Consider the following 26,803-nt stretch of genomic DNA (forward strand, 5'->3'; position numbering starts at 1 on the left):
CCCACTAAAAAACTATCTGCTTGCATTTGCATGCTTTTGAACTGCTAGGTTGGCAGAAGCTGGGACTAGTGACAGAAGTTCACTCCATCATGCAGCACTAGGGCCTCGAACTGCCAACCTTCTGATCTTTCAATCATGAGAATTGGAGTCTTAGCCACTAAGCCACTGCATCTTTATCTAAACTCTTACCTACCATTTTTTTATTTGTAATAGTGGTGGGGATTTTGTTGTTATTGTTGCTTTATTTTTATTTATTTATTCATATTTTGGGCTTTATCCTTAGCTGCCTTGGAATCTTTTTTTAAAAAATGGAGGCAGAATAATGGAAGAGTTATCATAAAATAAGGTAGTCTCTTGTGCAAGTCTGCCTGAAAACCTCACTCCTCACTGTACTCAGGTGGAATCAAACGTATGCTTTTGAGAGAAAGGCCATCTCACTCATGCTGCCTCACTTGCAGAATGATGTGATGGGAAGTCAAGGAAAGACCACTCCTCATAAGCTTTTTGTGGCTCTCAAGGCTCTTTGTTGTCACTGTTAGTCTCCAAGCTTCATAGTTGTTTTTAAAAGGCTTTTTAATGGATTTTTACTACTACAGTACTTGTATTGAATTTATTTGTTTATTTATTTATTTATTTATTTATTGCACTTATATCCTGCTTCTCTCCCAAAATAGGATCCAAGGCTGTTTGCAATAACTTTAAAAAGATCCAACACAAGCATGTTAAGTATTATTCATTGCCTCTATGTTTTTTTCGGTCTGCAGTTTTATCATATTTTGGGGTTTTTTTATTCTAAATGTCAAATATTTTAAAGAAAAGTGGCTTGTAAATATTTCAGATAAAAAAGAAAAAAATCTCCAATGACTACTGTCTTCTTTACCTCTATATATTTAGTCCTTATTCCTCAAAATTCAGGGTTCAGCAGCAATGCACTTATACATGCACCTCCAAAATCAAACTCTTCTGTAAATCTTCACCTGACTATAAAATCAATAATAAACTTATATTCCATCACATTTCAACATCTTTTTAATATTATTTCTCACTCAGTAGCGCTGTAATTGCTGAAATACTCAGTTAAAACATAGCAAAATCCTTTTTATGAGAACCAAAGGTAATAATTTTCAAATTGCTGAACCTTTTCATCTTCCATGCTCATCCTCTCACAATTACCCCACATCTGAGATCTCATAGGCAGTATTCCTCAACATACGGTCTTCTTAGGGAAATTCATATCTTTGTATGTAGCTGTATAAAGTGGCACATAGTAAAGCTGGCTGGATTCCAGAGGCTCCATTTGTGATGTTCAGTATTTCATGTGTATCAGATTAAGATGCATGAGAGCCCACATGGTATATTATATCAAATGGCCACTGACACAAGGAATATTGAACCAGATGGAAGATGGAATATGAATCCCTGCTTCTGTGTAACATTTGAAAGAATTCAGCTCTGAAAGTCTTTCACAAGACATGCAGAGATTTCCATGCACATCTTGTTTTTTAATAGCACAATGCCATCTCTTTGGAATGCGTTGCAACAATCCCTTTACAGAGCCAGCGGGTAGGTCTAAAGAACAAGAGCAAGCCTTCACAAAAATAAATCTGGCCTGACCTCAATCTAAAAACAGAGCAAGGTAAATTAAGGATTATTACAAAAGCATCTGCCTCTCTCCTTCTCTTGAAAGTAAGAAGGTCAGAACTGAGAATAGGTATGGATGACTCCAGAATTTTCTCACCAGCTGTTGTCACCAAGCAATTCACTTCAGAATTTCCTCTGGAAGCTGGAGTACAAAATGTTGCCTTTCCAGACTTTGTTATTTCAGCTATAACTTCCTTCTAATAGTTTTGCTTTCTAAGTAGTGAGTAATATGAGTATCAGCTTGATGTGGGAATATAAGGTGGCCAGTGGGTCTGCTGCTGCTTACAACAAATTGTAAGTAAAACTAATCAAATGTATAATAATAATAATAAGTATTACAAAAAGTAACTTTTCCAAAATCTGATCCTCACAGTGATAACCCCTACAAAATTCAATGGGGTCTCCTTCCCTTTCATGGGCATAGAATTGTAGTCTAAGGATGGAATCCCTTACTGAGGCGGGTTACACACCGGCATAAGGGATGTCCTTAGGACGTCCCATTTTGAAAAAGGGGCATCTCTTCCAGACACCCCTACTCCTATTACAGACAGAGTCCGTAACAAATGGCGGCGGCCTTTCCACACAGCCGCTGCCATATTGATGTAGCGGACACTGTACGTCCGCACGTCGCGCCCTGGAAGTGATGCCGCGAGTGTGCGACTAGCGCCTTGCGGCGTCTTTTCCAAGGCCCAGGAGGGAGCGCGATTTCCGCACTCCTTCCTTGGAGCATCCGGGAGCCACGTGGTTTGGCCGCTGCGGCTCCCAGATGCTGCAAGTGGCAGCGGCAGGAGACCGCCGCAATCCGGCAGTATGTAACACGCCTTCGTCTCTACTACAATATATTAATTTTAGCTATTCTTAAATGATAAATCCCATTGATCATATGGGTCTTCTCTGGTTGGGATTAACAATAGGATTTGAGCACAATGCTGCACTCCATTTTAAGACATTTTAGGGCTTCTTCTGTTTAATTACCAAACCAAACATTTCCCCCCAAGGAAGAGTTCAGGAGAGTTTGAAGAATTTTCCAGCAATTTCTGACATTTTCCTTGACCCTAAGCAAAGGTGTTTTTTCACTACAATGAATAAAATAAATGTTGTGTTGTAAAGGCAGTGCACATCTGGGTTGCATCAACAGAACTATAGGGCTGGCTGGGAGGGAATAGGTTAAGAGCTCTTCTCTGGTCTAGAGTCTAAATTAGAGCCAGGACCAAGTGAGGAATCAGAATGCTCTTCTGAGAAGTGAGCCTTAGGAGCTACTGGTGCCAGTGGCAGTTGGCAGCTTCCATGCCAGTGAAACAGTGATTCCACACACCATTTTAGCCCAAACTTTACATTTATTTATTTCATTAATTTAAATGCCACTCTTCGCTAAGATAAGGGCCCAAGGTAGTTCACAAAAGAATAAACTAAAAACAATGCAATTTTTAAACACAACTAAAATAATCACATTAAAATAACATGTTAAAAATGATATAAAATCATTAAAACGGATACAATTTCTAAAAAAATAAAGCTCCTTTCCCTCATATAAGAAGCCTTCCTACAAGCAATTACATATTAAAACCCTGCTTAGCTTCCCATGGAAGGGAGTTTGAGAGGGTGGGAAGAGATCCTACCTTGCCACTGATTCAAAATCCTTCATTTTAGAAAATCCAGTATCACTTATTGATAATTTTGCACTCATACTTAAACATTTCCATCTTCACCAAGGATAGAATGAAAACATTTAACATAACTGGGCATTGCAAATGCTCCTAAATTATTCATTTAAAGAAAGGACATTGTAGCCCTGATGTAATTCCCATTTCGCTGCCAAGGAGTATATAATATATTGCAGGTCAGGTGGTGTAAAAAGTGCAGATCATGAAATTTTAAAATACTGCTTCTCTGGATTATTAATAATAGAAAATCTTGCTCACTGCAGGAGTCTCTGGGATTGGCAAGACTGATAAATAAAACATGTTGTTCCTGCCAAGGAGAATGATTGCTTCCAGGTTCATAGCTGGCCTATAGACTCTTATAAAGCTCATGGCTGAGACATTCCCCAAGACAGAGGTGGAGAAAAGAAGCCAGAGAAGGATTCTCTCCCCCTTACACACACTCACTTTATTACGTTTGCTTCCAGAAGGCAAACTCCTGACTCACATAAATCCATAATCCAGCTCATGGTAATTTCACAAACAGCCAGATGGTTGCCTGCTTCCTAGTTTTAATTTTGAGACAAATAACAGTTCCTCAGAATAAACTGGGCTTTAGAATTATTCTGGTATGGCAGGGCATTGGACTAATAGATAGCCCCTGCAATCCCTTTCATGATTCTGTTATTTTAAAGTATACAACTAAGGGACACCTGGATTTCACCTTCCAACAGAAGGGCACCAAGATGCCATAATGTGCACACTTTTCTAGGAGTAAGTTCTATTAAATACAGTTGCATTCATATCTGAAAAAACATGCACATGACTGACTCATCCCTCAAGCTTAGAGATAACAATTTATATTAGCTCTGAAAATTTTCCATTGACTCCTTTCTCTTTGGTTCTATCTCTCCCTTATCTTCACTCTTCTCCTTTTCTATTATTTTTTCCAAATTGCTTCAAAGCATGCTCCAGTCTATCCCATCCTCTAGACCCCATTGAAGAACTGAATTAACACTCCTGAAGGCTTCTGAGAGAAGACATTCACATATGCACACCACTGGGAGGCAGGACAGAAAAAGGATAGCCCTGAAGGTGTAGAGGGCCACACTTTGAACACCTCTGCTCTAGCTGTCCTGGCATATCACTCCCTTCCCCTCTGACCACTGGTCATTATGGTAAGGAGTGATGGGAACCGTTGTCCAAAATATTTGGAAGCACAAATTGAAGAGTAAGGAGGAGTTTGGTGGGAGGATTTAAAGAACGGGATGTTGGAGAATAAAATGCAGACTTTGGAAAGGAGTGGGTCCTAGCCAACTCTTTCCAAATAGCTTCGGGAAGACTGGTGAAAGAGAGCCAAGTGGCTTTGGGCCGAGTGGGTAGGGAAAGATGATTGGAGATTAGTGTATTCCTAGTTGTTGTGTCTCCTGGTTTTCCACAATTCCTCCCCATAGTGTGCTGCTTTGTAAGCCATCCGAGTTAAATGTTTTTGGGTGAATGGAAAACACCCTGTGCACTACACTCTGTATCCATAGATTTTTCTATCTACAGCCTCATCCATCTACAGCTTGAAAATACTCCAAAACATTGACTGCCTGCTTTGTTTTAATAATCTATTTTAATAATTTAATTGTATTATTTTTATTGTAGGTGGGTGGGTTTGTGGAATATTGTGTTTTATTGAATTTTAATGTTTTAATGTTGTCAGCTACCTCGACCTAATTGGAGAAGTGGGATATAAATAAATTATTATTATTATTATTATTATTATTATTATTATTATTATTATTAAGACTATCCTAGCTAAATCTTGGCACTCATTTCTCACTTCCTTCTTTTTGAGTTACTCAACTATTATCCTTCCATCATTCTGATCACTTATTCTTTTTTCCTCTGGGAGTGTCTTTTCCTCACCCTTCATCTTTGAAGGGTGCCATACAACCAATCCTCAGTTCCTGACTTTTATAACTATTGATAATTCCACATGATTTGGCTCATTCCTCTGCTTTTTTTTCCTGGTGTCATTATAGTGTTGTTTCTCTGCTGTCCCTGTACACTGTACTCCCACTCCTTCACCTCTGCTTCTAAAATATCCTTTTGCATATTTCATTTAATGTCATAAATTGGACATGATCCACATAAGAATTTATAATTCTTTCACATCTTCCCTCCTCCCACACTTCCACCAATAAGGTAGTGTCTCATCTTTCCAGTTTCTGAGACAAACAAGTATGTCTCATCTTTGTATCTTCACCATCTACATCTTCCCATATTCAATCAGACACAAAGTTTTGTAATTTTAAGTATCTCCTAGATCCACAGTTCTGTCTTAATATTGACTGCTAAAATCATCAATGCCCCACAGCCCAAGCAGAGGGTGACTCACTCCTCAGGTGAAGGAAGAGGTGACTATCCTTACTGTTAAGACCCTAAAATCCTTTGCCCATGACCTGGTCAGCTACCTTAACTCCTAGACCTTGCAGACATTTCCTCCTGCCACTTTTCTCTAGTCCAGTTGGTTGAGAATATCAACACTTTTCTTTTCTTCCTCTCTCCCCCTTCAGGAATGATATCAATTACCTTCTTAAGTCTCTTCACATTAGCTTTTCATAATTCATATTAAAGTTCAAGTGATTACTCATGCTAGGACTGCCTACTTCTAAAGTTCTAACTCAGGACTGTACAGTACAGCCTGACATTTGACACATTGTACCCCCTCCTGAGACGGCATCCTTTTCCACTTCATGGTTTCAGTGCAGTATACTGCAGTAACACATTTCTGTATTCTTGCCTGTAGTTAGATGACCCTTGATAAACTCAATTTCCAGCAGTAGTACATTTTTGTCATGGACTAGAATTCATATGTTTAGTACTCCACCTGTAGCCTAAAGTGATATTGGGGTCAGCTCAGTATTTATTTTCTTAGCTGTACCATCATAGCCCTCTTATTCATTCTTCTGTTCTCAAGTTCATATCTTCCGTGAGCTCTTTCTTCCATTCTTCTTCTATCAAGCTGCCTCCTCTTTTCCCTTTAATAGTCTCCTTGATTTCAGTTATCTTCAGCATATCTTGATTTCAGTAAGGCCTTTGACAAGGTTCCCCATGACATTCTTGCAAACAAGGTTGTAAAATGTGGGCTAGATCAAGGCAGCTATTACATGGATTTGGAGCTGGTTGATTGGCTGAACCCAAAGGGTACTCAGCAATGTCTCCTCTTTATCTTGGAGAGAAGTGACCAGTGGGATGCCACAGGTTCTGTCCTGGGCCCAGTGCTATTCAACATCTTAATCAGTGACTTGGATGAAAGAATAGGGGACATAATTATCAAATTTGCAGACAACATAAAATTTGGAGGAGTAGCTAGAGGTCAGGATCAAAATTCAAAATGAACTCAATAGATTAGAAAGCTGGGCCAAAGCTAACAAAATGAATTTCAACACAGAGAAATGTAAGGTAGTACATTTAGGGCAGAAAAATGAAATGCATAGATATAGGATGGTGGACACCTGGCTTAAGGAGAATACATATGAAAGGGACCTAGGAGTCCTAGTAGACCATAAGTTGAACATGAGTCAACAGTGTGATGTGCCAACTTAAAAGATCAATGCAATTATAGGCTGCATCAATAGAAGTATAGTGACTAGATCAAGGGAAGTAACAGTGCCATTGTATTCTGCTTTGGTCAGGCATCACCTGGAATACTGTGTCTAGTTCTGGGCACCACAATTCAAAAAGGATGTTGAGAAACTGGAGTGTGTCCAGAGGAGGGTGACTAAAAGGGTGAAGGATCTTGAAACCATACCTTATGAGGAACAACATAGAGAATTGGGTATGTTTAGCCTGGAGAAGAGATGGTTAAGCAGTGATAAGGATAGCCCTGTTTAAATATTTGAAGGGATGTCATCTTGAGGAGGGAGCAAGCTTGTTTTCTGCTGCTTCAGAGAACAGGACCCAGGATGCAATGGAAGCAACCTACAGGAAAAGAGATTCCACCTCAACATTAGGAGGAACTTCCTGACAGTAAGAGCTGTTGGACAGTGGAACACACTCCCTTGGGGAGTGGTAGACTCTCCTTCTTTGGAAGTCTTTAAACAGAGGCTGGATGGCCATCTGTTAGGGATGCTTTGATATTTCTTGCATGCAGGGGGTTGGACTGGATGGGACTTATAGTCTCTTCCAATTCTATGACTCTATGATCGCTCCAATTAATAAACCACTCCTAGATCACTTTGGCTTAATTTTACTTCATCACAGTTTAAGAAGATAAAATAGGACAGGAATCATTGGCATGACATGTGCATATTCTGCTTTCTCTGAAAGTATATTTTTAAATTAATGTTGTAATTCCCATATAAATATAATGCATCTCTACATAGTGGGGAACAAGACTGAACTTAGGTAACCCATGGGACTGATGGGTGCCTGTGTAAGGACCATGTCCTCATTGTCTTGTTGATGGGGAACTTTCAAGACCATTGGGTTGCCTTTTTATGGTTACTTCTGAACCAGCTGGGTTAATAGCCCTTTGAAAGAGGACTGTCCTATAGAAGCCCTTCAAATAGAAAACTGTCTCTCAAAAGTAGATAATTCAGCACCTTGGACAGCTCCTTTAAAGGAAACTTCAGAACACTGATCTATGGACACCACCAGCTCCCTTTGCCTTCAGTCCTGCCATGTTGTGCCAACTGTGCTCATTCAATATCTGTATTTGACTTCCTTTTCTTTTTTCCCCTTTTTTTTCTGGAAGCCTTTCCCTTGTCATATACAGTTGCAGACAGCACACCCTCAGTGCTACTTCACCCTATGAATATTAATATCGATTTATATATCTGTGCAGAGAAGCAGCTACACCCCATCTTTCTCCCTTTGTATTTCTCTTACGAAAGTAATGTAATTTTTAAAAAAATGAAATTTGACCTTTTATTGTCAAATCTTTTCTTTTCTGAGAGTACAACAACAGTTGTTTCTTATCTATCTGATAATAGAAAGACAAACTGGTTTAGTGGTTTGAGCACTGGACTATGACTCTGAAGATAAGGGTTCAATTCCCTGTTTAGCCATGGAAACACACTGGGTGGCCTCAGGCAAGTCACACACTCTCAGCCTCAGAACACCCCACCTTAGGGCATCATATGTCAGAAATACCTTGGAGGTACACAACAACAGGAGACATCTGGAAAATCTTGTTCTGCATTCCTTGAAAGGAGTAGTCCTCCTCATTGCCCTACACAAACTGGAAGAATAATGTTTTAAATGGGAAGCATTTTTTACTCATTCAGCATTGTACCAGGTTCTATAAACGTGTAGGGGACCTACACTAACAGAGGAAGTTACACAGTTCAGTAATGTTCTCTACAGTTCAGGACAGATACCAAGATGGTAACAACTATGCTGGAGCTGGTGTGCTTCTCTTCATTCTCACATGTTGATTCCTCACAGAAATAAAATAAATAAGAAACCTATGTCAATCAAAAGACTTGTGCATCTAATCATATACACAACCACTATCAAAAAGAATGGAGAATAAATTCATCAGATTTGCAGAGGACTGATAAATGGCAGGTGGGCTGCCAAACTTTCTTAGGGAAACTGGAGATTTGACTGTAAACAGCAACATGAAATTCAACCATAAATAAATAAATGCAAAACAGTGCATGAGGCAGAAGACTTCAACCAGAAACTGAACTGATAAAAGTGTAATACTATCAGGAATAAAATGGAAGATAAAGAGGATAACAGATTGAATTCATTGTCTCAAAAAAGGAGCATACTATTACCTGGATGCAGTCAAAGAAAAGCAGAACAAACAAGCTAGAAGTTGTTAGAGGTTGTTAGAACCATAACTAGCTTAAGGGATATCATCCTACAAATAGTGAGTAATCTACCAAAACCTAATCCAAATTTAGAAGAATATTTTTACATGACTAAGACAGGAATATGTATTCAAATACATATCCTGCTCAAAACACTAGAGAGTGAGTAGGCACCATGCCCAGTCAGAGCCTACTAGGATCCACATCTGCTTTAAAAACACAAATCCAAATACAATACTTACTCAGACACATGTTTCACATGCCAACTCCATGATGGAAGGGGAAATATTACCTCCCTGCCTGTTGCTACTACAGGCAAGATGCAATCATCTTAAATTTGAGATCAGTGGGTTAGCTGTGGTGATGGGGATAAGAGCATTTGGTCCATCATATGTTTTCAGTGACATTTTCCAGGAGCTTCAGTCAGTGATGGGGGTTTGCAGGTTGTAGTCCAAATTATCTTTAGAGCCAAAGCTCCCCCAACTCTGATTTGTTGCTTCTTATCCTTGGCCACAGTCCATCAAAATTTCAACAGCACTTTTATGGTTGCACAACACTTTGCCACTGGAGTCAATGGCACATGGAACAGGGCTGCGATTTTACATTTCTTACAAAGACAAAAAAAAAAAAAAAATTACAAAGTTTATAGAGCCTAGACTACACACAAGGCTGCAGTGGGTAATACTAATGGGATGAAGCCTATGGCAGTTGTAGAATTTTAACTGAAGGATTTGCTTGGAGAAGGATTTATTTGTTTGCTTTCAAAGGAAGAGAAGCATTGCCCATCTTACAGATACTGTGTGGCAAATTATACCAGAGTGCAGAGAATGTGACGATCTATACATTCCTAAATTACTCTGAGCTACAGCTGCCTTGAGCAAGCCCTTTATAGCCACAGGAGGTGAATTCTAAAGTAGTAGCACCCAAAGGAGCTCACAACTGGATAGGCTTGCAGCAAGCAGATTTGTGTTAGCCTACATTATAGACACAGTACCAGATGATGTGTAGTCTTTGCATCTATTTCTAGGCTGATTTATAGTTTTCATTCAATGCTGCAAATTATATGTTAGTGCAATTGTTGTGTTTGACTGTCACTGTCACTGGTCAGTGGTGTGTAGATCTAATGTCTGCTGCAACGTTTTACTCAGCAGGGATAGTGATCTTATCTGCCATCTGTCTCAAACCTGTTTCCTTGGTGGCAATGTACATACTACTGGTGTTGCGGGAGAGAGAGATGGATTTTTCCATAAACAGTATATCACTGTAAGATAGATAGAGAGACAGATAGATAGAAACATGTGCAGCCTATTTCAGTGTTACTTCATGAATGACCAGTAACCCATTAACTTTACAAAAGACCTGCTCAAGGTGAAGATGAAAACTGCTACAAGTGGTTTGTTGATAGGGGAAAAACAGCTGATTTTAATTATTTTAACAGATTATTTTGACTGTAATATGTTTAATTCTGGGGGGTGGGGGGTGGGAGGGAGATGGATATACCATATATATAATGCATTGTATATTCTAGAGAATTTGAATATGTAAGCTGCTTCGGTTGTTTGTAAAAGAGAAGCAGGATATAAATAATGTTTTATTATTTTGTTATTAAATTATCATTGGGTGTGTGGTTATGGGTACTGCCATGGTTAGTGCCCACTCTGCAAAATTTACCACCATTATTGCTTATAATGTTGCTAAATATCCCATGAAACCTATCAGGAGCATGGAGCATCACATGCAAGTGCCTATCTTCATTACCACAGGCCACACACTTTTATATACATCTGGGCAACAGGGCCACATGACTTTATTCTCCGGAAGTAATACCTATTTATGAAAGTATACCTATTTATCATTTATATGGACTCAGGTCAGGGCTGATAAAGTCCTGAGGTGATAAAATGGGCCCTTCAGAGTGTTGGTAGACAAAATCAAATGTTTGAAAACTGCAATTGCACTGCCTTTGCCATGGTGTACCATCTTAGGCATATGTTTTATGGGGGGAAGCATTTAAAAATGGCATCCCCCACTAGAAATCAGAAGTGGTATACCCTACACAATCACATCCTTCTGCTACATATTAAGATCAAATGCCAGACAGCAGCACCAGAATAGGGAAGGACAACTGAGGTACTCCAGATGTTGTTAAACCTGTGGTTTATCCAGCATAGGAACAGTGGGGCAGCCGCTGCTGCTGTTTTCTGACTTACAGTGTCGATAAGAGAATACATTGCACTGTTAGGCACGATGAGGAAATTTAAAGAACAGTCTCAGCAGGATTATACCAAGATTAGGGTTTTCTAAAATACAGATACTTTGGCACATAGGGATGTCCTCCTAAGCTAACTAATTTTACTTCCAGGTGTTTCATCAATATTTACTCCCCATTTGTGCCCTTCCTATAACGCTGGAGTGCAATTCTCCCCACCATTGGGCATGGTGGCTTGGGCTATGGGGGTTGCATTCCACCAGCATCTGGAAGGCCATATGGTTCTCATCCCTGAGTTATACTGGTGGCAGCACCCCATGATGATGAGTTCTACAACACCATCATTTTTTCAGCCTGCTTGATTGTACTAGTCATTCAGCCCTTGTGAAAAAGGAAATTGTTGTTCTTTGTTCATTTCTATTTTTAAAATCCCCATTTTTCATTTTAATGATCTCCTCTTTAAACTGGATGGCAATATGTTAGGGGTGAGAATCATTCATCCATATGTTTTTGGGCTGCATCTCCTCAAAACCCTAGTCAGTACAGCCAGTGGCAGGGAATGCTGGAAGGTCCCATTTAACAACTTCTTGAAGGCTGCATAATTCCCTCTGTGTACTAGATCATAGGAACCCAGCTGCCCTCCTATAAATATTAGATGCACTTTGCTGTTTTTCTGGATGACTTTAAATGTTTCCTTCCATAAAAGCTACTTCAGGATTTGGATGATTACAGGATGGATACGTTCAATATGTTATCTAAAATAGAGCTGGGAAAAAGAAGGGTACCAGCTAATATGGGATACAAATTTTCTCGCCTTCCCCCATAACCTACTTATTTTCGTACTTTTTAGCAACTCAATTTATTTGCCTTTTTGTGGCTCTAATACTGCTGCACATAGACAGATTTACCCATTTACACATTGATTCCATTTTAACTGTCACGGGGTCATGGGATTTGTACTTTGGTGAAATTCTAGAACGTGTTGAAGAAAATGCTAAATATCCCATGAAATTAGAAATCCTAGGATTCCATAGGATGGAACCATGGCACTGGGTCCTGAACGTGTCAAAAGAAGGAAGCCATCTATATGAGCCTGAGATCTACAGTAGTTCACATCTCACCTGGCATTGTGCCTGCCAGTCTTTTCAAGGGAATCAAGTGTTTCCACAAAATGATAATGTGTAGTTCTACTGGTGTTATGAATAGGAAATGCAACTAATAATTTCAACAAGACAGATGTAATTTCAACCATGGGGTGGGGGGGACATTCTTTTGAGAGCTTACGGACATTCATTTGAGAGCTTACGGAGTGGCAATACGTGCAGCAAAGAATTCCTTCTATGCTGCACGTATTGCGTCTGCAGAGTCGCGTCCGGCAGAGCTGTTCAGGGTTGTGAGGGAGCTAACTCGGCTCCCTCCCACCCTGAGCCCTATTTTGGAGCCATCTAAAGCCTGCTGCGACGATTTTAATAACTTCTTTGTGGATAAAATCTCTCAGGTAAGGGCCGATCTCGACGCCAGTCTTTGTGCAGATCCTATAGTAGAGGTGTCCGAAGCGTCCGTGATCCCTGTTATACTGGATCACTTTGAGTTTGTTAGTACCGATGAAGTGGACAAGATCCTCCGAAGTGTTAGGAGGTCGACTTGCTCTCTTGATCCCTGCCCCTCATGGTTGACAGCTCAGGGGGGAGATGTGGTGCGACTAATGTTGCATCACATAATTAACACATCTCTAAGTGAGGGTCAGTTTCCATCCAAATTAAAATTAGCAGTGGTTAAACCCCTGCTAAAGAAGCCCTCCTTAGACCCCCTGCTCCATAATAATTATAGACCCATCTCGCTGCTACCTTTTTTGGGGAAGGTGATCGAGAGAGCAGTCGCCTTCCAGCTTCAGTCGATCTTGGACGACACCGATTTTCTGGACCCATTTCAAACCGGCTTCCGGGCGGGCTATGGAGTTGAGACTGCCATGGTCGCCTTAGTTGATGATCTCCGTCTGGGCATGGACAGGGGGAGCGTGTCTCTGTTGGTGCTTTTGGACATCTCAGCGGCCTTCGATACCATCGACCATGGTATCCTTCTGGGACGCCTGAGGGAGTTGGGAATTGGGGGCACTGCTTTGCAGTGGTTCCGTTCCTACCTCTCGGGCAGATCCCAGATGGTGGAGCTGGGGGACTGTCGCTCCGATAGGAGGGCCCTTATATCTGGTGTCCCTCAAGGAGCGATTTTGTCCCCTATGCTATTCAACATCTACATGAAGCCACTGGGAGAGATCATCCGGAGACATGGGGTGCGGTGTTATCAGTACGCTGATGACACTCAGATAATTTTCTCTATGTCTCCGACTGATGCAGTAACTAAGGATGGCATCTCTCCTCTAGATGCCTGCCTGGCGTCGGTAATGGGCTGGATGAGGGAGAACAAACTCAGCGTGAATCCAGGGAAAACGGAAGTACTGGTGATAGGTTCCCCGGTTTCGGGTGGCGAGATCTGTCACCCGGTCCTGAATGGGGTCACGCTCCCCCTGAAGGACTCGGTGCGCAGCTTGGGAGTGCTCCTTGATTCGTCGCTTCAGCTGACTACTCAGGTGAATGCGACAGTCAGGAGTGCTTGCTATCAGCTTCGGCTGATACGCCAGCTGTGTCCCTACCTGGACCGAAAGGACCTAGAAACTGTTGTACATGCTTTGGTAACCTCTCGATTAGATTTCTGCAATGCGCTCTACATGGGGCAACCCTTGTACCAAACTCGGAAGCTGCAATTGGTGCAGAATATGGCAGCTAGATTGGTCGCTGGTAGTTCCAGGTCAGACCATGTAACACCTATTTTAAAAGATCTTCACTGGCTGCCTATTCGCTTCCGAGCTCAATACAAGGTGTTGGTTTTGACCTATAAAGCCCTAAATGGCTTGGGCCCAGGGTACTTAGAGGACCGCCTCTCCCCATATAATCCGCCTTGCACACTCAGAACTTCTGGGAGTAAGCTATTGGAGGTCCCTAGATCCAACTATATACGGACCTCGCAGAGGGCCTTTACTATTGCTGCCCCCTCCCTATGGAATAAGCTCCCTGCAGAGCTTCGCACTGCCACCTCGTTAGCTGTTTTTAAAAAACAGCTGAAAACATACTTGTTTCGGTTGGCCTTCCCACCTTAATTTGTCTATTTATTTTCCTGCCCCTTTCTCCCATCTTCTCCCCCTCTTTTTGACCCGGATTGATGTCTCACTCTGCCCCTGATATGTGTATTTCCCATTTTATTGTTTTCCTGTTCCTGTTTTTGTTTTTGTAATAATGTTTTTAACTGTTATATTGGATTTTAACCTGTATTGTAATGTTTTTATAAATCTTGTAAGCCGCCCTGATCATTTTTTATGGAAGGGCGGGGTATAAATAAAATTTATTATTATTATTATTATTCTTCTACGCACAGAGCTTCCTTATAGTAGAAATTAATTTCTATTTAAAAATGGAAATAATAACACAACATCTTTCGTCATGTGTAGAGAACCATCTTCATTGAACAAAAAGCTGTTTGGAAATCTAAAGTCTACATAAGGATGGAGTACATCTGAACAGAGCAAACCATCCCCAAAAGGCTTCCATTTTCTGAGATTCTTAGAAGTGAACAAATGCAAGCCGGAACAAAATCCAACTTTTATTTGAAGTTAAAGCAGACCCATCCATTCAGTGGAACTTATGTAAGTGTTGACTATCAAATTCCCATTGATTCAGTTGATTTATGTTAGTGGGGCCTAATGACTAAATTTAGGTCTGGTTTTTTGACATTTAATCTGCATTCTATAGAGCAGGAGAAGGCACAAACAGCAGCAGCTGGTATATATTCTCCCTTTTATGCTGCTTGTATAATGGCAGAATCCTTATCTTGCCTGAGTTGCATCAAAGGAAAAAAATTCTGCCAGATGCATCATGTTCCATTGCTCATATGGCCATTGGATATGCAAGGTGTCCCAGATATCCCATCTGCATCAGAACAAAGGTGAATAAAATAAACCTTGCACCTGCATACATATCAAAGTCTCTCCTGCCCCATAGCATATGTGAGGTGATAGACACCAAACAGATGGTCTTTTTCCTGATTCTGTTTCAGCCATGAGACAGAATAAGGCAGCCACTGCAAGAAGCTGATTGTGGGAATATAAAAGGGTAGCAAATATGTTAGTTGCTTGAATTCTTGTAATGGTTTTACTATTATTTATTTATATATTTATTTTGCCTTAGGTGATAAAATAAATTGTCTGGCCTTATGTATTAAGCTCCTAGGAGCAGGAGCACATTTGCTGTTCTGCTTCAAGCAGCAGCAATAGCAACTTCATTTATATACCTCAGTGGTTCTCAACCTTTGGTCCTCCAGATGTTTTTGACTTTGTCTCCCAGATTCCCTCATCATTGTCCATGTTGACAAAGGCTTTTGGTTGCTGAGGACCAAAACAGCTGGAGGATCAAAGCTTGAGAACTTCTGATATACCACTTCATACTGCCTAAGCAGTCTCTAAGTGGTTTGCAACTGTAAGCTAATTGCCCCTCAACAAGCTAGGTACTCATTTTAGCAACCTCAGAAGGATGCAAGCCTCAGTTGAGCTTCAGCCCTGGCTGGTACTGAACTCATAACCCTTATGGTTTGTGAGTGAGTGACTACAGTACAAGCATTTAACCACTGTGCCACCAGGGCTTCTACAGGTTTTCTGTACAATCACCAGATAATTAAAATCTTAACCATCCCAATTATGAGTCTCTTTTTATCCTCCTTTGCTTGGATACATTCATGAATCCAAGAAAAGGATGAGTGAGGCAGTAGTTGATGACATACCCTCCAACATTTCACAGCTCAAAACCAGGATACATGTGGCCAAGCAAAGTCAAAATGTGGTAACAATGACAAATGTTATTAATGAGGAAGAAGAAACGTGCCATTTGCTTCGTGCGGGAGCCGCAGCAGCCAAACCGCGCGGCTCCCGCGCGGAGCAAAAAAGAAGCTCCATTTTGGAGCTTCTTTCTGAGGCGCACTGATGATGTTGCGAGGCGCCGCTGGCGCATTCGTGACATCATAGGCGCCGCGACACATCTGGACGCTATGCGTCCAGTACGTAAAGATGGCGGCGCCCATGTGGAAGGGGCGCCGCCATCTTTTACGTATTGTATACGTACTAGGATTAGGGGGGTGCGGAAGCACCGCCCCTTCCTAACCCTAGTACATATACAATACGTACTATATGGCGGTTTGTATCCCGCCAAGGTAAGAGAGTCTGCAGAAGCTTGCCTTTGCCTGTGCTTACTGGGAAGGACAATATTCTGCCCTCCTCTTCTTCTCTAACCCTGCTGAGTTCACTGAGTGCAAACTATTTTTGCACTTTGAATTCAGTTTGCAGTGACTGAAATAAACCAATGAGAAAAGGAGAAAGGGTCAGGGAGGAGAAACTGGAACATTTTTAAAACAGCTGAAAAAGTGGGACAACAGAGGATTAATTAGGGCAGTTGTGTGGTATGGCATGTCAGCTGTAGAATATACATGAAGGACACTTTTTTAAAAAAAAACACCTATGGTCTTATGCTGCCATTTTTTAAAAAAATTCTCTTCTATAGAACATTAGCACACTAGGGAGGAGATTGACAAATTCCAAGTGTCCAGGAACTATTTCCCCCCAGCATTCTCCACAAAAAGCATCAAATGATACAAATGAAACTGGAAGATCACCTCCACCTTTAAAAAAACAACAATCTTATTTTAAAGGATTTTCTACTAAACCAAAGAGTGCATGGCTTGCTTTGTTTTAAAGGAGAGTTATAGTCCCTGGAGGCACAGTTCTCCCACAAAGCATTTCTTTAGTTAATACATTTGTTCAAGTCACTCCAGGTGTTGCAGCAATGGCCATGTAGCAAGATGTGAGCTATCAGCTACAGTCATTTACAGCTAGAAACTTTGGCTGCTGCCATATTGCAGCAATAAAGCAGTTTGACATGACTTTACCATCCATGGTTCAGTGCAATGGAATGTGGGGATTTGACATTTGGGGAAAGATTTAGCCTCACCAAACTACAAATTCTGGAATTCCATAGCATTGAGCCATGGAAGTTAAAGTGATGTCAAACTGTTTTGTTTCTGCAGTTTGGCAGCAGCTTCTGTTCCTGGTGTTCAGGGTGTTGTTGTTAATGGGAAAGTTTTTGGAAACAATGGACAGAATTCTATCAGCTACCTAGTTCTGTATTGATGCCTGTTACTTAGTCATGATTGTGACACTATTGCCATGATCACAACTTCCCACACAATCTACTTTGCCAGGCATCAGGTGGATGAAGATTCTGCCATTCTGCCAGCAATTGGAATATGGGTGAATTACATATCCATCAGGTTTGGGAGGGATCAGGCCAGGAGTAGTATACTTAACTGATGTAAAATACAGGACAGTATCTCTAACTACAGTCTGAAGTGACCTGACTTTTGTTCTGCTGAACATGTAAATAGATTGTTAGAGCAGATGATCTGTAGCCTTCCTATGCCAATTATCCTGAGCACTGGCTAATCCTGATGGGATCTGGACTTAAGTGATACTTGGAATGACACATGGTAGAGTTGAGCCATCATACCTCTTCTGAAATGTTTGCTAGGCTTCCTGTTGTTATTGTTTTGTCTGTTATTTAATAATTCATGTTGCTATCCTCAATTAATTTGGTGACTGGCCCTAGCTACACTTTCTCCCAGTCTCCATATTTGGATGGCATATACTTTGAGAAAGGATGTGTAGGTATCTGGGCCAGCATCAAAAGTCAGCATCACAGAGCAACTACTGTCAACTACACCTCATTCAGGGGTCTACTCCCAATTTCTAGATGCTCTGGCCTTTCCTGCTGGTTCTTCTTGCCATTGCTTCCTTCTCTGAGTCATTCCTATGACAGGTTAAAGGAGGAAAAGATTGATGACAGCCTCATCTCTTCTCCTTTCCCTCTAGAACATGGTGCCAACTGGGTCCAAAAAGGGTGAAAAGGAAATGTGAGGTAGCTTTCTGATAGGAATTTGCAGGGCAGGCCCAATGCTTACCTGAACTGAAAGGAAAGATAATGTCTTCCACCACGCCATATACAGATTATATAGCAGGGGAGTGTCCCTTCAGTACTAGTGACTGGGAAGTGTCCTCCACCACAGCTGAGGACAACAAGTTAGCTCAGGAAACACAGTGCAACCAGTGTGAGGAACACAGCTGCCCTGTCCAATCACTGCTACCCTGTCCTCCCCACACAAAAAATCAACACAAACAGGGACAGGATGCCTTTGAAGCTATCTATAGCTATTCCCTCCTCCAGGCAGTCAAGAAGTCACCAAAAACTGATTTGTGACCCAGCTTCATCAGTATAATACTAAAGACTGGCATTGTGAGCTCGGGTAGCCTCAAGAAACAGAGGAGAGGGCTCCTGTACTAGCACAACAAGCTTCACCTATTGAAATTCCCTTTTCTGTGTGACTATTAAAGTTACAGGAGCCCCAATCTCTTTTTCATGTTAGCTATGAAATGATCACTTATCACACTATCCCATGAATCCCATTTTGGGAAAAAGGCAGGATATAAATGAATGATAGATAGATAGATAGATAGATAGATAGATAGATAGATAGATAGAATGTTCACCTATAGCTGCTTGTGGGATGGAGGCCTTTGTATAGTCCACTGGCATACACCACTCCTCAAGTGTATGTGTGTGTGTAGCCATCAGCCACTATGATCAATTATTCACATGAAAGAAAAGTCTTTAATGGTTAAAATATCTGCTTCTCTTATTTAATTTAGTCTGCTCTCAGGATGTAGGTAATCAAACAATATGAGATGATTTGGCAGGAATGCAGAGAATGCAAACAGGGGGGAAAGATGGAAACTAGAGAGATGTCTTTGCAGAGAAGGAGCCTCATTGTTGTAACAATGGGGGAGAGGCAAGAACATAAGAAGCTGCTTTTTATCAGTGTCTCTAGCCCAATGTGCTCTGACTTGGCCCAGAAGGATGAGGAGTTTCTCTTCAACTGCGACTCGGTCCTTCCAGACAAAGATGCTAGGGACTGAAAGTCAGAATCTATTTGCAAGGAAAATTATATATCTACACCAATGGTTCTCTATTCAGACGGTCCTCCAAAGAAGCCCAGCCAGAATGGCCAATGGCCAGGGACTCTGGGAGTATAAGCTTAATGACATTTGAAGAAAAACTACTGTCCTAAGCTGGTCTGGCCCAAGAAAGCGTGCAAGATACCTGAACTACAACCGTCAGCCACTGGAATTTTTGAGCTGTGTGCAGGCCACGTCATGTGGTTGCTGAGGCCTACATCCGGGGCAGAAAGCACAGCGTCTCGCCGCCCCTTTCTGCCAATCTGTTCAGCCCCTAAGTTAGTAAGGTATACTATTTCGAAAGTTTTATAAAACCTCACCCTCCAGAGCAGGCATGTTTCAGATCTATCTGGCTGAACCTATGTTAAAAAAGGTGAAGTCTTCCTGAATGTCATTTCAGGAGACAGTTTTCAGTCCTTTCCTACTGGGACATCCAAGGACGCCATGGCCCAATGGCTGATTGAACAAATAAAGATTGTTAGGGAACTTTACCCTCATCATTTGAACTCTTCTTAAAGCCACAGCTAACAGGAACATGTCCAGGATCTGTCTCTTGGGCAACTGATGCAACTCTGCACTCAATACAAAACAGACCAACAGTTCCAGCATTTCTGTGTGTAAAGAGGAGTCATGCTGAGCTGAGTCTTATCTCGCCAAGTACCATGTCTTCATCAGTAGCCAATTTCAGATCTATCATAATAAAAGGAAGCAACACTAAATGGGAACAATGGCCAAGATTCTAAATCAGCTACTTAGTATATTTAACTAGGCAGCATTTCCTGGTCTGATTTACCAGAGATTACTTGCTCCCAAATGACAGGAGGACAGACCCTCATCGGTCTCAGGGACTGTTGCCCAGCAAATCAGAATTGGGTAAGTTGGGTAAATTTACCCAATTCTGATTTGCTGGGCAACAGTCCCTGAGACTGATGAGGGTCTGTCCTCCTGTCATTTGGGAGCAAGTAATCTCTGGTGCAAGGAGGAACTGTGACAGATATCTTGCATTTGACAGTCATACCATAGATCACTCATGGATGTGGCAGAGAGGGGCTGGCAACATCAGTCCTCTACATCCCAATCAACAGCAGGACAGACCCACATCTCTCATAGGGCTGCTGCATGGTAAGTCAGGACTGGGGGCCTTTTATGATCTCTACATATTCCTTACACTATTGAATACATTGGAATCATGAATGCAAATCATGATATGTGTAACTCTAGTTACACATTCATAACTTATGAATTTCAGCCAATCTTTTTATAATTATTTCTTTGCTTACTGTTCTTGGACCAGTCACCAGTCGTGGGCTTGTCTTCTATGATCCGTTTAATCACTAGCCAGGACCACACATTTCACAAACTATTTTTAATTGGTTAATATTTGAAATGGATGCTGCTGATAACTTTCCTTTTAGTACACTACTTATTAAAGCCAGCTCTACTAACTGTAAGAAAGATAGACTTCATGCAATAGCATAAGAACAGCATGTTTATTTTTTTATAATGTGCAGTAAGTAGAAAATCTGCTGAGATATCAATATGTTTTAAGAAGGTTCTTCTCAGCATCACCTCTTTTCAGTACTCTTGTCCAAGGTATTATAAGTTCCAGAAGCAGAAAATTTTCTTCTATTTTGAGGAGACACATTTGCTAATCTGTTTAAAATACAGTGGACCCTTGTTATACGCTGGGGTTTAGTTCCAAGATCCCCCGTGGATAATAAAATCCATGTATGCTCAAGTCCCATTAAATATAATGACACAGCAAAATGGTGTCCCTTATTTTAAAAAATGGAAAATCAAGGTTTGATATTTGAAATTTATATTTTTTTGAACATTTTCAAAGCATGGATCATTGAATCCATGTATAAAAAAATCTGTGCATAAAAAATCAATGTATAAGAAGGGCTGACTGTAATAAAACAGATCTAAAGCCTTCCAGTGCAATCCTAACAAAAAGAAGTTCTGGCTTTAATAGCTTAGAATTAAGCAGAACATTGTTTTTCTGGCTAACTCAAATATCCTCTGACAGATCTAAGCCTCTTCAAGTCACCATTCCACCACAAAGTTAGGCCAGAGTGAAGGTTGGTCCTAAGCAATTTTTAGCATCTTAAGGGCTGGGAGAAATTTTGATTCAATACTGCTTCAGCTGACCTTGAATTGTCTCAGCTGGATTTTTGCCATCTTCACCATTTAGGATTGCACTCTTATTTTGCTTTCTAGTGTCACTATTGCCAAACTTTTCTAAAAGCAATTTAGATGGAAACACTACAATCTATCAGAAGATACACAATGATGATGATGATGATGATGATGTTAGCAGACAAATAACAAAAAAGCCATCCCCATAATCTTGTACTCCAACTTGTGCATAAAGCTCCAAAGTGATTGTCGTTCCCCTTCCATCCCAGTGGATGACCCAGCTTCATATGTCATCCTTTTTTGCAGGTCTGTCCCACATACTAGCTGAAGGGAATGTCAGATGCCCTTACACATAGGTGAGCCCTGTACAGTAATTGTGTCGATGACACTTAGACTGAAAAAAATCATTACAATGAAACAAAATGATTTTGGAAAATAAATATAAAATGATTGTGATTAATGTCTCCCTCTAAAGTAGTCATTTATACTAATTAGCTAGTTGGTTCTTTGTAAGATCTGGTGACATTAACTTTCATGAGTTAGCCTCCTTTTATAAGCCAGGGCTATAAGGTCTTTTTGAAACTCTTCTTCTGAAGCATCTACCAGATGTAGAAGTGTGCATCTCCAAAGAGCAAGAATATAGCAGTAAGGTTATATATTCAGTAAGAATATAGCAGTTGATGTTGGAACATCTTCTGTAGGCCTGGCTCACTAAACATTAGTTTACCTTTCCATGATGACATTACAGCCATTTTCATATCCCTCCTTAAGTGTTTGTGTACCAGATCCTAGGAAGGTACCACCTATGGTAGATTACATTCATGAGCTCTTTTTTCTCCAGCCACTCATGCACTGTGAGCTGTTTGCCAGAAAGAGAAACCCAGAAGCAGTTCACTGTTGTTTTCATCAGACATATCAGGAAAATGACTTATTTAAATAAAATTTTAAAAACCCTTTTTCTGAAACCATTAACCATTATGATTGAATGACCATCTGAATCCAAAAATGTCATTTGCTGGAGCAATCAGTTGGATTTATTTAGAAATATTACCCAATTCATTCTGTAGGCAAGAGGTTTTTTTATTGGATAGATGCTTCTGATGAAGTAGATTGTTGCCTACCATGCCACAAGCTACATGTTTGTCTTTAAGGTCATACTAGGCCATTATTTTAAAGTTCAGAACTCCAAACAATTAAAAAAATAACTGGGAGGAAATAATTTGCTTTTCCATTTTTTCTTCTTCCATGTGGTAACATTTTGGCTTCCTTGGCTTCTTCTACTGCTTCTTGGAGTGAATCAGCATACACAGCTGGAGGGATCTGATGCAACTTATTATTTTGGATCTTGGCAGGTGCAGCTTACTCAAATACTTAGCATTCTCTGCTGAAGTCCAGGTGAGTGTATTGGAGCTCCCTGGGAGAGAACCCCTTCTTCCTCAAGAGACTACAGATCCCAGGAGATGATAGGATGGGGCCATGACAGTTAAAGGGGGATCAAACTACTGTAACTAGTATATAGTGGACCATCAAGAAAAAGGAGGGAGAAAGAGGGGAGAGAAAGGCACAACAAAAATCACATTTGCAACTACACTAGAGATAAAAGAACTCCAGATAACTCACACTTACAAAACAAACCTCCTTCCTTTTAAAAAGGAAAACATGGGATAAGAAAAGACAAGTCTCCATTTTCAACATATTAAAAAAAAAAAAAGAAATGTCATATTACTCAAAAACTGTGCATTCTTTGTTTCTGAGAAATAATTTGGATGATAACTCCTTGCAATCCAAAACCCAGCTTATCTTTGTTTCTTCTTGCTTATCCTAATGCCTTTCTTCAGTATCCCCACCCTTTAGTTACATTAAAGGAATTCATCTCCCCCTGACAGCTTATATCAATGCATTGCTGAGGGGCATTCCAGTATTTTGGTACCAGGTTGATTTTGCTGAGGTGAACAAACGAGCCCAATAATCAGGGACGTAGCTAGGATTTTAGGAAGGGGGAGGGGGGTCCAGACTAAGTGCCACCATTATAATGGGGCTTGGGTGCAGCGGTGCAGCAGCACACACCATTCATTTTTCTAATGGAAGGGGGGGTCCAGACCCCAAGAACCCCCCCTTGGCTGCGTCCCTGCAATAATTTTGCACCCTGTTTGCTGTTATTTGCCTTTAGATGTACTAGTATAATATTTACATTGCATCAAGATGAATCCCTCTCCCTCCACATACTATATGTGCAGTTTTAGAAGTGAACAGATTTAGTTTGCTGTTACCCCATGAGAGCTACCCCTCTGTGTACTGTGTATATATACACATCTTCATAATACACACAGATGCAGCACTGCAGTAGTTTTCTTTTTCCCATGAGGATTTATACCTATAGGTGTTCTGGGCACATAATTTTATGGCAAGACGTGTGTTTGTACCACCGCATTATCTCTCCCAGTGGCTATATCGATGGGAGTTAACAATGTGTATGGAGTAAACAATAGGCTATATAAAGAAAACAGATCAATGAGGAACCAATCAATGACACACAGTTTGATCATGCCACTTGAAATCCATGAGTTTTCATTTGGAGCTCTATCATTCCTTCCTATAAGCCAATTTGATTGGGATGGGGAGCGAGATGAAGATATGACCCCCTCTCACTTTTTGCATAGAATAATTCAGTGGCTTTGCTCAATCATAAAAGGCTATTTTACTATCAAATGACCAGTCTACATTGCCTTTTGAATGTGAAAACATGATGTAGAGAACTGTAAAATATAATCCATTCCTCATTAAATGGTAATGAACAATAGTATGAATAGATTCTGCCATTTTGGAAAATTCAATCATGATAAATTTCCCAGGTTTTATATGCTGGTTCTTTGTGTATTTAAACACAGGCATGCACACACACATGCACACGGTCATCAAAAGCCAAACTCTTTTAATCCGTTTGCTTTCAGATGGAATAATAGGCACTCTTTCAAACACTTCTGAAAGACTATCAAACAGTGGGCTGGCAGTGTTGCCTTATCTCCTTGTGTGCGTCTGTATGTGTTACTTTTTTTCTTTCCATTTACCTTTTCTGGAGCCGGGAACTGCAAATGATTTACTTCCAAAGGGGTTATCAAAGGAACCGTCTGAAAACCATCCTCGTTGGACGGCTGCTGCTTGGTCTTGTCATTCAAATTGCTTCCTAGTTTCACCATCCTTAGACCTCACTTTCAAGACCTAAAAACGTATGGAGACAGCCACTGTTAAAGGGCTGAAAAGAAAGCAGGGTGGGAGTGGAGAAGTCTGGAAATCAAGAAGGATCTGTCACATTGTGATGCTTCAATCAGAGTAGCAGTTCACACACCACTTGGATGTCTCTGCCAGATTACTGGCAGGTGATGCGGGGAGCAGACAGCATTTCACATCATGTAACACTTCTTTTCTGAACCCCATTGAAAAAGAACCTTAACCATGCTTCTTGAGCCACCCTCCAAGAGTGTTGTCTCCCTCCTTTTTAGAGCCACACACAACAATCATTGTTATAAATAAAGATCTGTGCCATCCGGGGGAACCCTGCCTTGCTGCTTTGTTGTGCAGTATGGCAGAAGGGATTGCTTTGGGCCAGGCTTGGTGGGTTTTTGTGTGTGATTCATGTTGTGCAATCTATGTGTGTGTTTAAACCCCAAGTCCTGCATTAATCCCTTAGAGGCTGGCACTTAATTAGGGTCACAAACCCACCCCACCACCAGCAGCAACACAGAGAGGCTGTTATTAAAGAATAAATACTGCTCTGCTTTAGGGGGATATTTGTGTGTGTGAGAGGTTATGTGTGTGTGATATTCATGTTGTGCACTCTGTCTCTGTGTTTTGTTGTTGTTTTAAAAAACCAGTGACTCCACTAACAAATTTAGAGGCTGCCGCTTAATCGGGGTCATTGTTTAACAAACCCACCCACCCTGGGCTTGTTCTTAAGCAACACAAAGAGTCTGTTACTAAAGAACAAATACCACTCTGCTTTAGGATAGTATTCTTGTGTGAGAAAGATTGTGTGTGAGAGAGATTCATGTTGGGCATTCTGTGTGTGTCTGTTTTAAACCCCAAGCCCAGTCCTTAGGGACTGGGGCTTAATAAGGCTCATTCTTTCACAAGAATAAACCCACCCAGGGTTTGCCTTTAAGTGTGATCACGATTCTCAGCACAGAGAATCTGTTAGTAAAGAATAAACCCTGCTCTGCTTTAGGATGCTATTTTTCTGTCTGTGATAGTTTCATGTTGTGCACCCTGTGTGTGTGTGTGTGTGTGTGTGTGTTAAAGCTCAAGTCCTGTATTAACCCCTCTGAGGCTGGCACTTAATAAGGCTCATTCTTTAACAAACCCGCCCAGGGTTTGTCCTTGTTATTATGATTCTCAGTACAGAGAATCTGTTACTAAAGGACAAATACTTCTCTGCTTTAGGGTGGTTTTGTGTGTGAGAGAGAAATGATGTGTGTGTTAGCTTCATGTTGTGCACTCTCTGTGTGTGTGTTTTAAACCCCAAGTCCTGTGTTAACTCCTTAGAGGCTGGTGCACAAACCCACCCACCCTTAATTGTGATTAACAACACAGAGAGCTTGTTACTAAGGACTCGACCCTGCTTTGCTTTAGGATGCTGTTTTCCAAAGGCCACCCTGAGGATGGGCATGCTAAGGGCCCCTTTCCCCTCCTCCTGATCAGCCTGGACCAGTTGCATGGGGCCGGAAGGGGCCACAAATAACCACAATTATTGCACAGCCAGAAAAGAGGAGGCTCCCAGCCCTCCCCAAACCTCCACCCCCAGTGCACTTACTTCAGGCTGGACCAGGGCAGAGAGGCTCCTCTGGGCTTTGCAAAGCAGCAGAGGCTGGGCTTCCTTTTCCTCGGTGGTGCTGAAGGGACAGCGCTTGCCTCTCCTTGCCGGCTCCTTCCAAAGGCGGCTGAGGCTGATGCTGCTGATGCTGCTCAAAGGCTGAGGGAGGGAGAAGCTCCAGTCTGCTGCAGCAGGCAAAGACTCCCAGGCTTCCGAGGGATCTGGCGCCCCCTGCTGTCGCAGAGCGTCCCAGCAAGCAAGGAGGGGGGAAAAGGGGGGAGCCACGTCCTTTAGCCACAGCGCCACCTACAGGCAACTCCCTGAATATCCAGCCAGGCTTCTCTTTTTCATCAGCACCAATAGCAATAGCATAGCATAATAGATGGAAGAGACCACAAGGGCCATCCATCCAACCCCCTGCCATGGAAGAACTCACAATCAAAGCATCCC

At 41.3% G+C, this 26,803-nt stretch overlaps 1 protein-coding gene across 1 annotated transcript in view; it reads right to left on the bottom strand.

The window, feature by feature from the left end:
- The window catches only part of NSG2 (neuronal vesicle trafficking associated 2), a 97,192-nt gene extending 70,622 nt beyond the window's left edge, over nucleotides 1-26,570 (bottom strand). Inside the window, exons 1-2 of the mRNA XM_042447497.1 lie at nucleotides 26,354-26,570; nucleotides 24,615-24,765 (exon numbers count right to left, since the gene is read on the bottom strand). Coding sequence (XP_042303431.1) covers nucleotides 24,615-24,743 — 129 coding nt within the window. The 5' untranslated portion in view covers nucleotides 24,744-24,765; nucleotides 26,354-26,570. The remainder of the gene's footprint in view (nucleotides 1-24,614; nucleotides 24,766-26,353) is intronic.
- Between the last annotated feature and the right edge of the window lie 233 nt (nucleotides 26,571-26,803).

The sequence above is a fragment of the Sceloporus undulatus genome, chromosome 2, assembly GCF_019175285.1.
Source record: "Sceloporus undulatus isolate JIND9_A2432 ecotype Alabama chromosome 2, SceUnd_v1.1, whole genome shotgun sequence".
NCBI classification, from domain to species: domain Eukaryota; kingdom Metazoa; phylum Chordata; class Lepidosauria; order Squamata; family Phrynosomatidae; genus Sceloporus; species Sceloporus undulatus.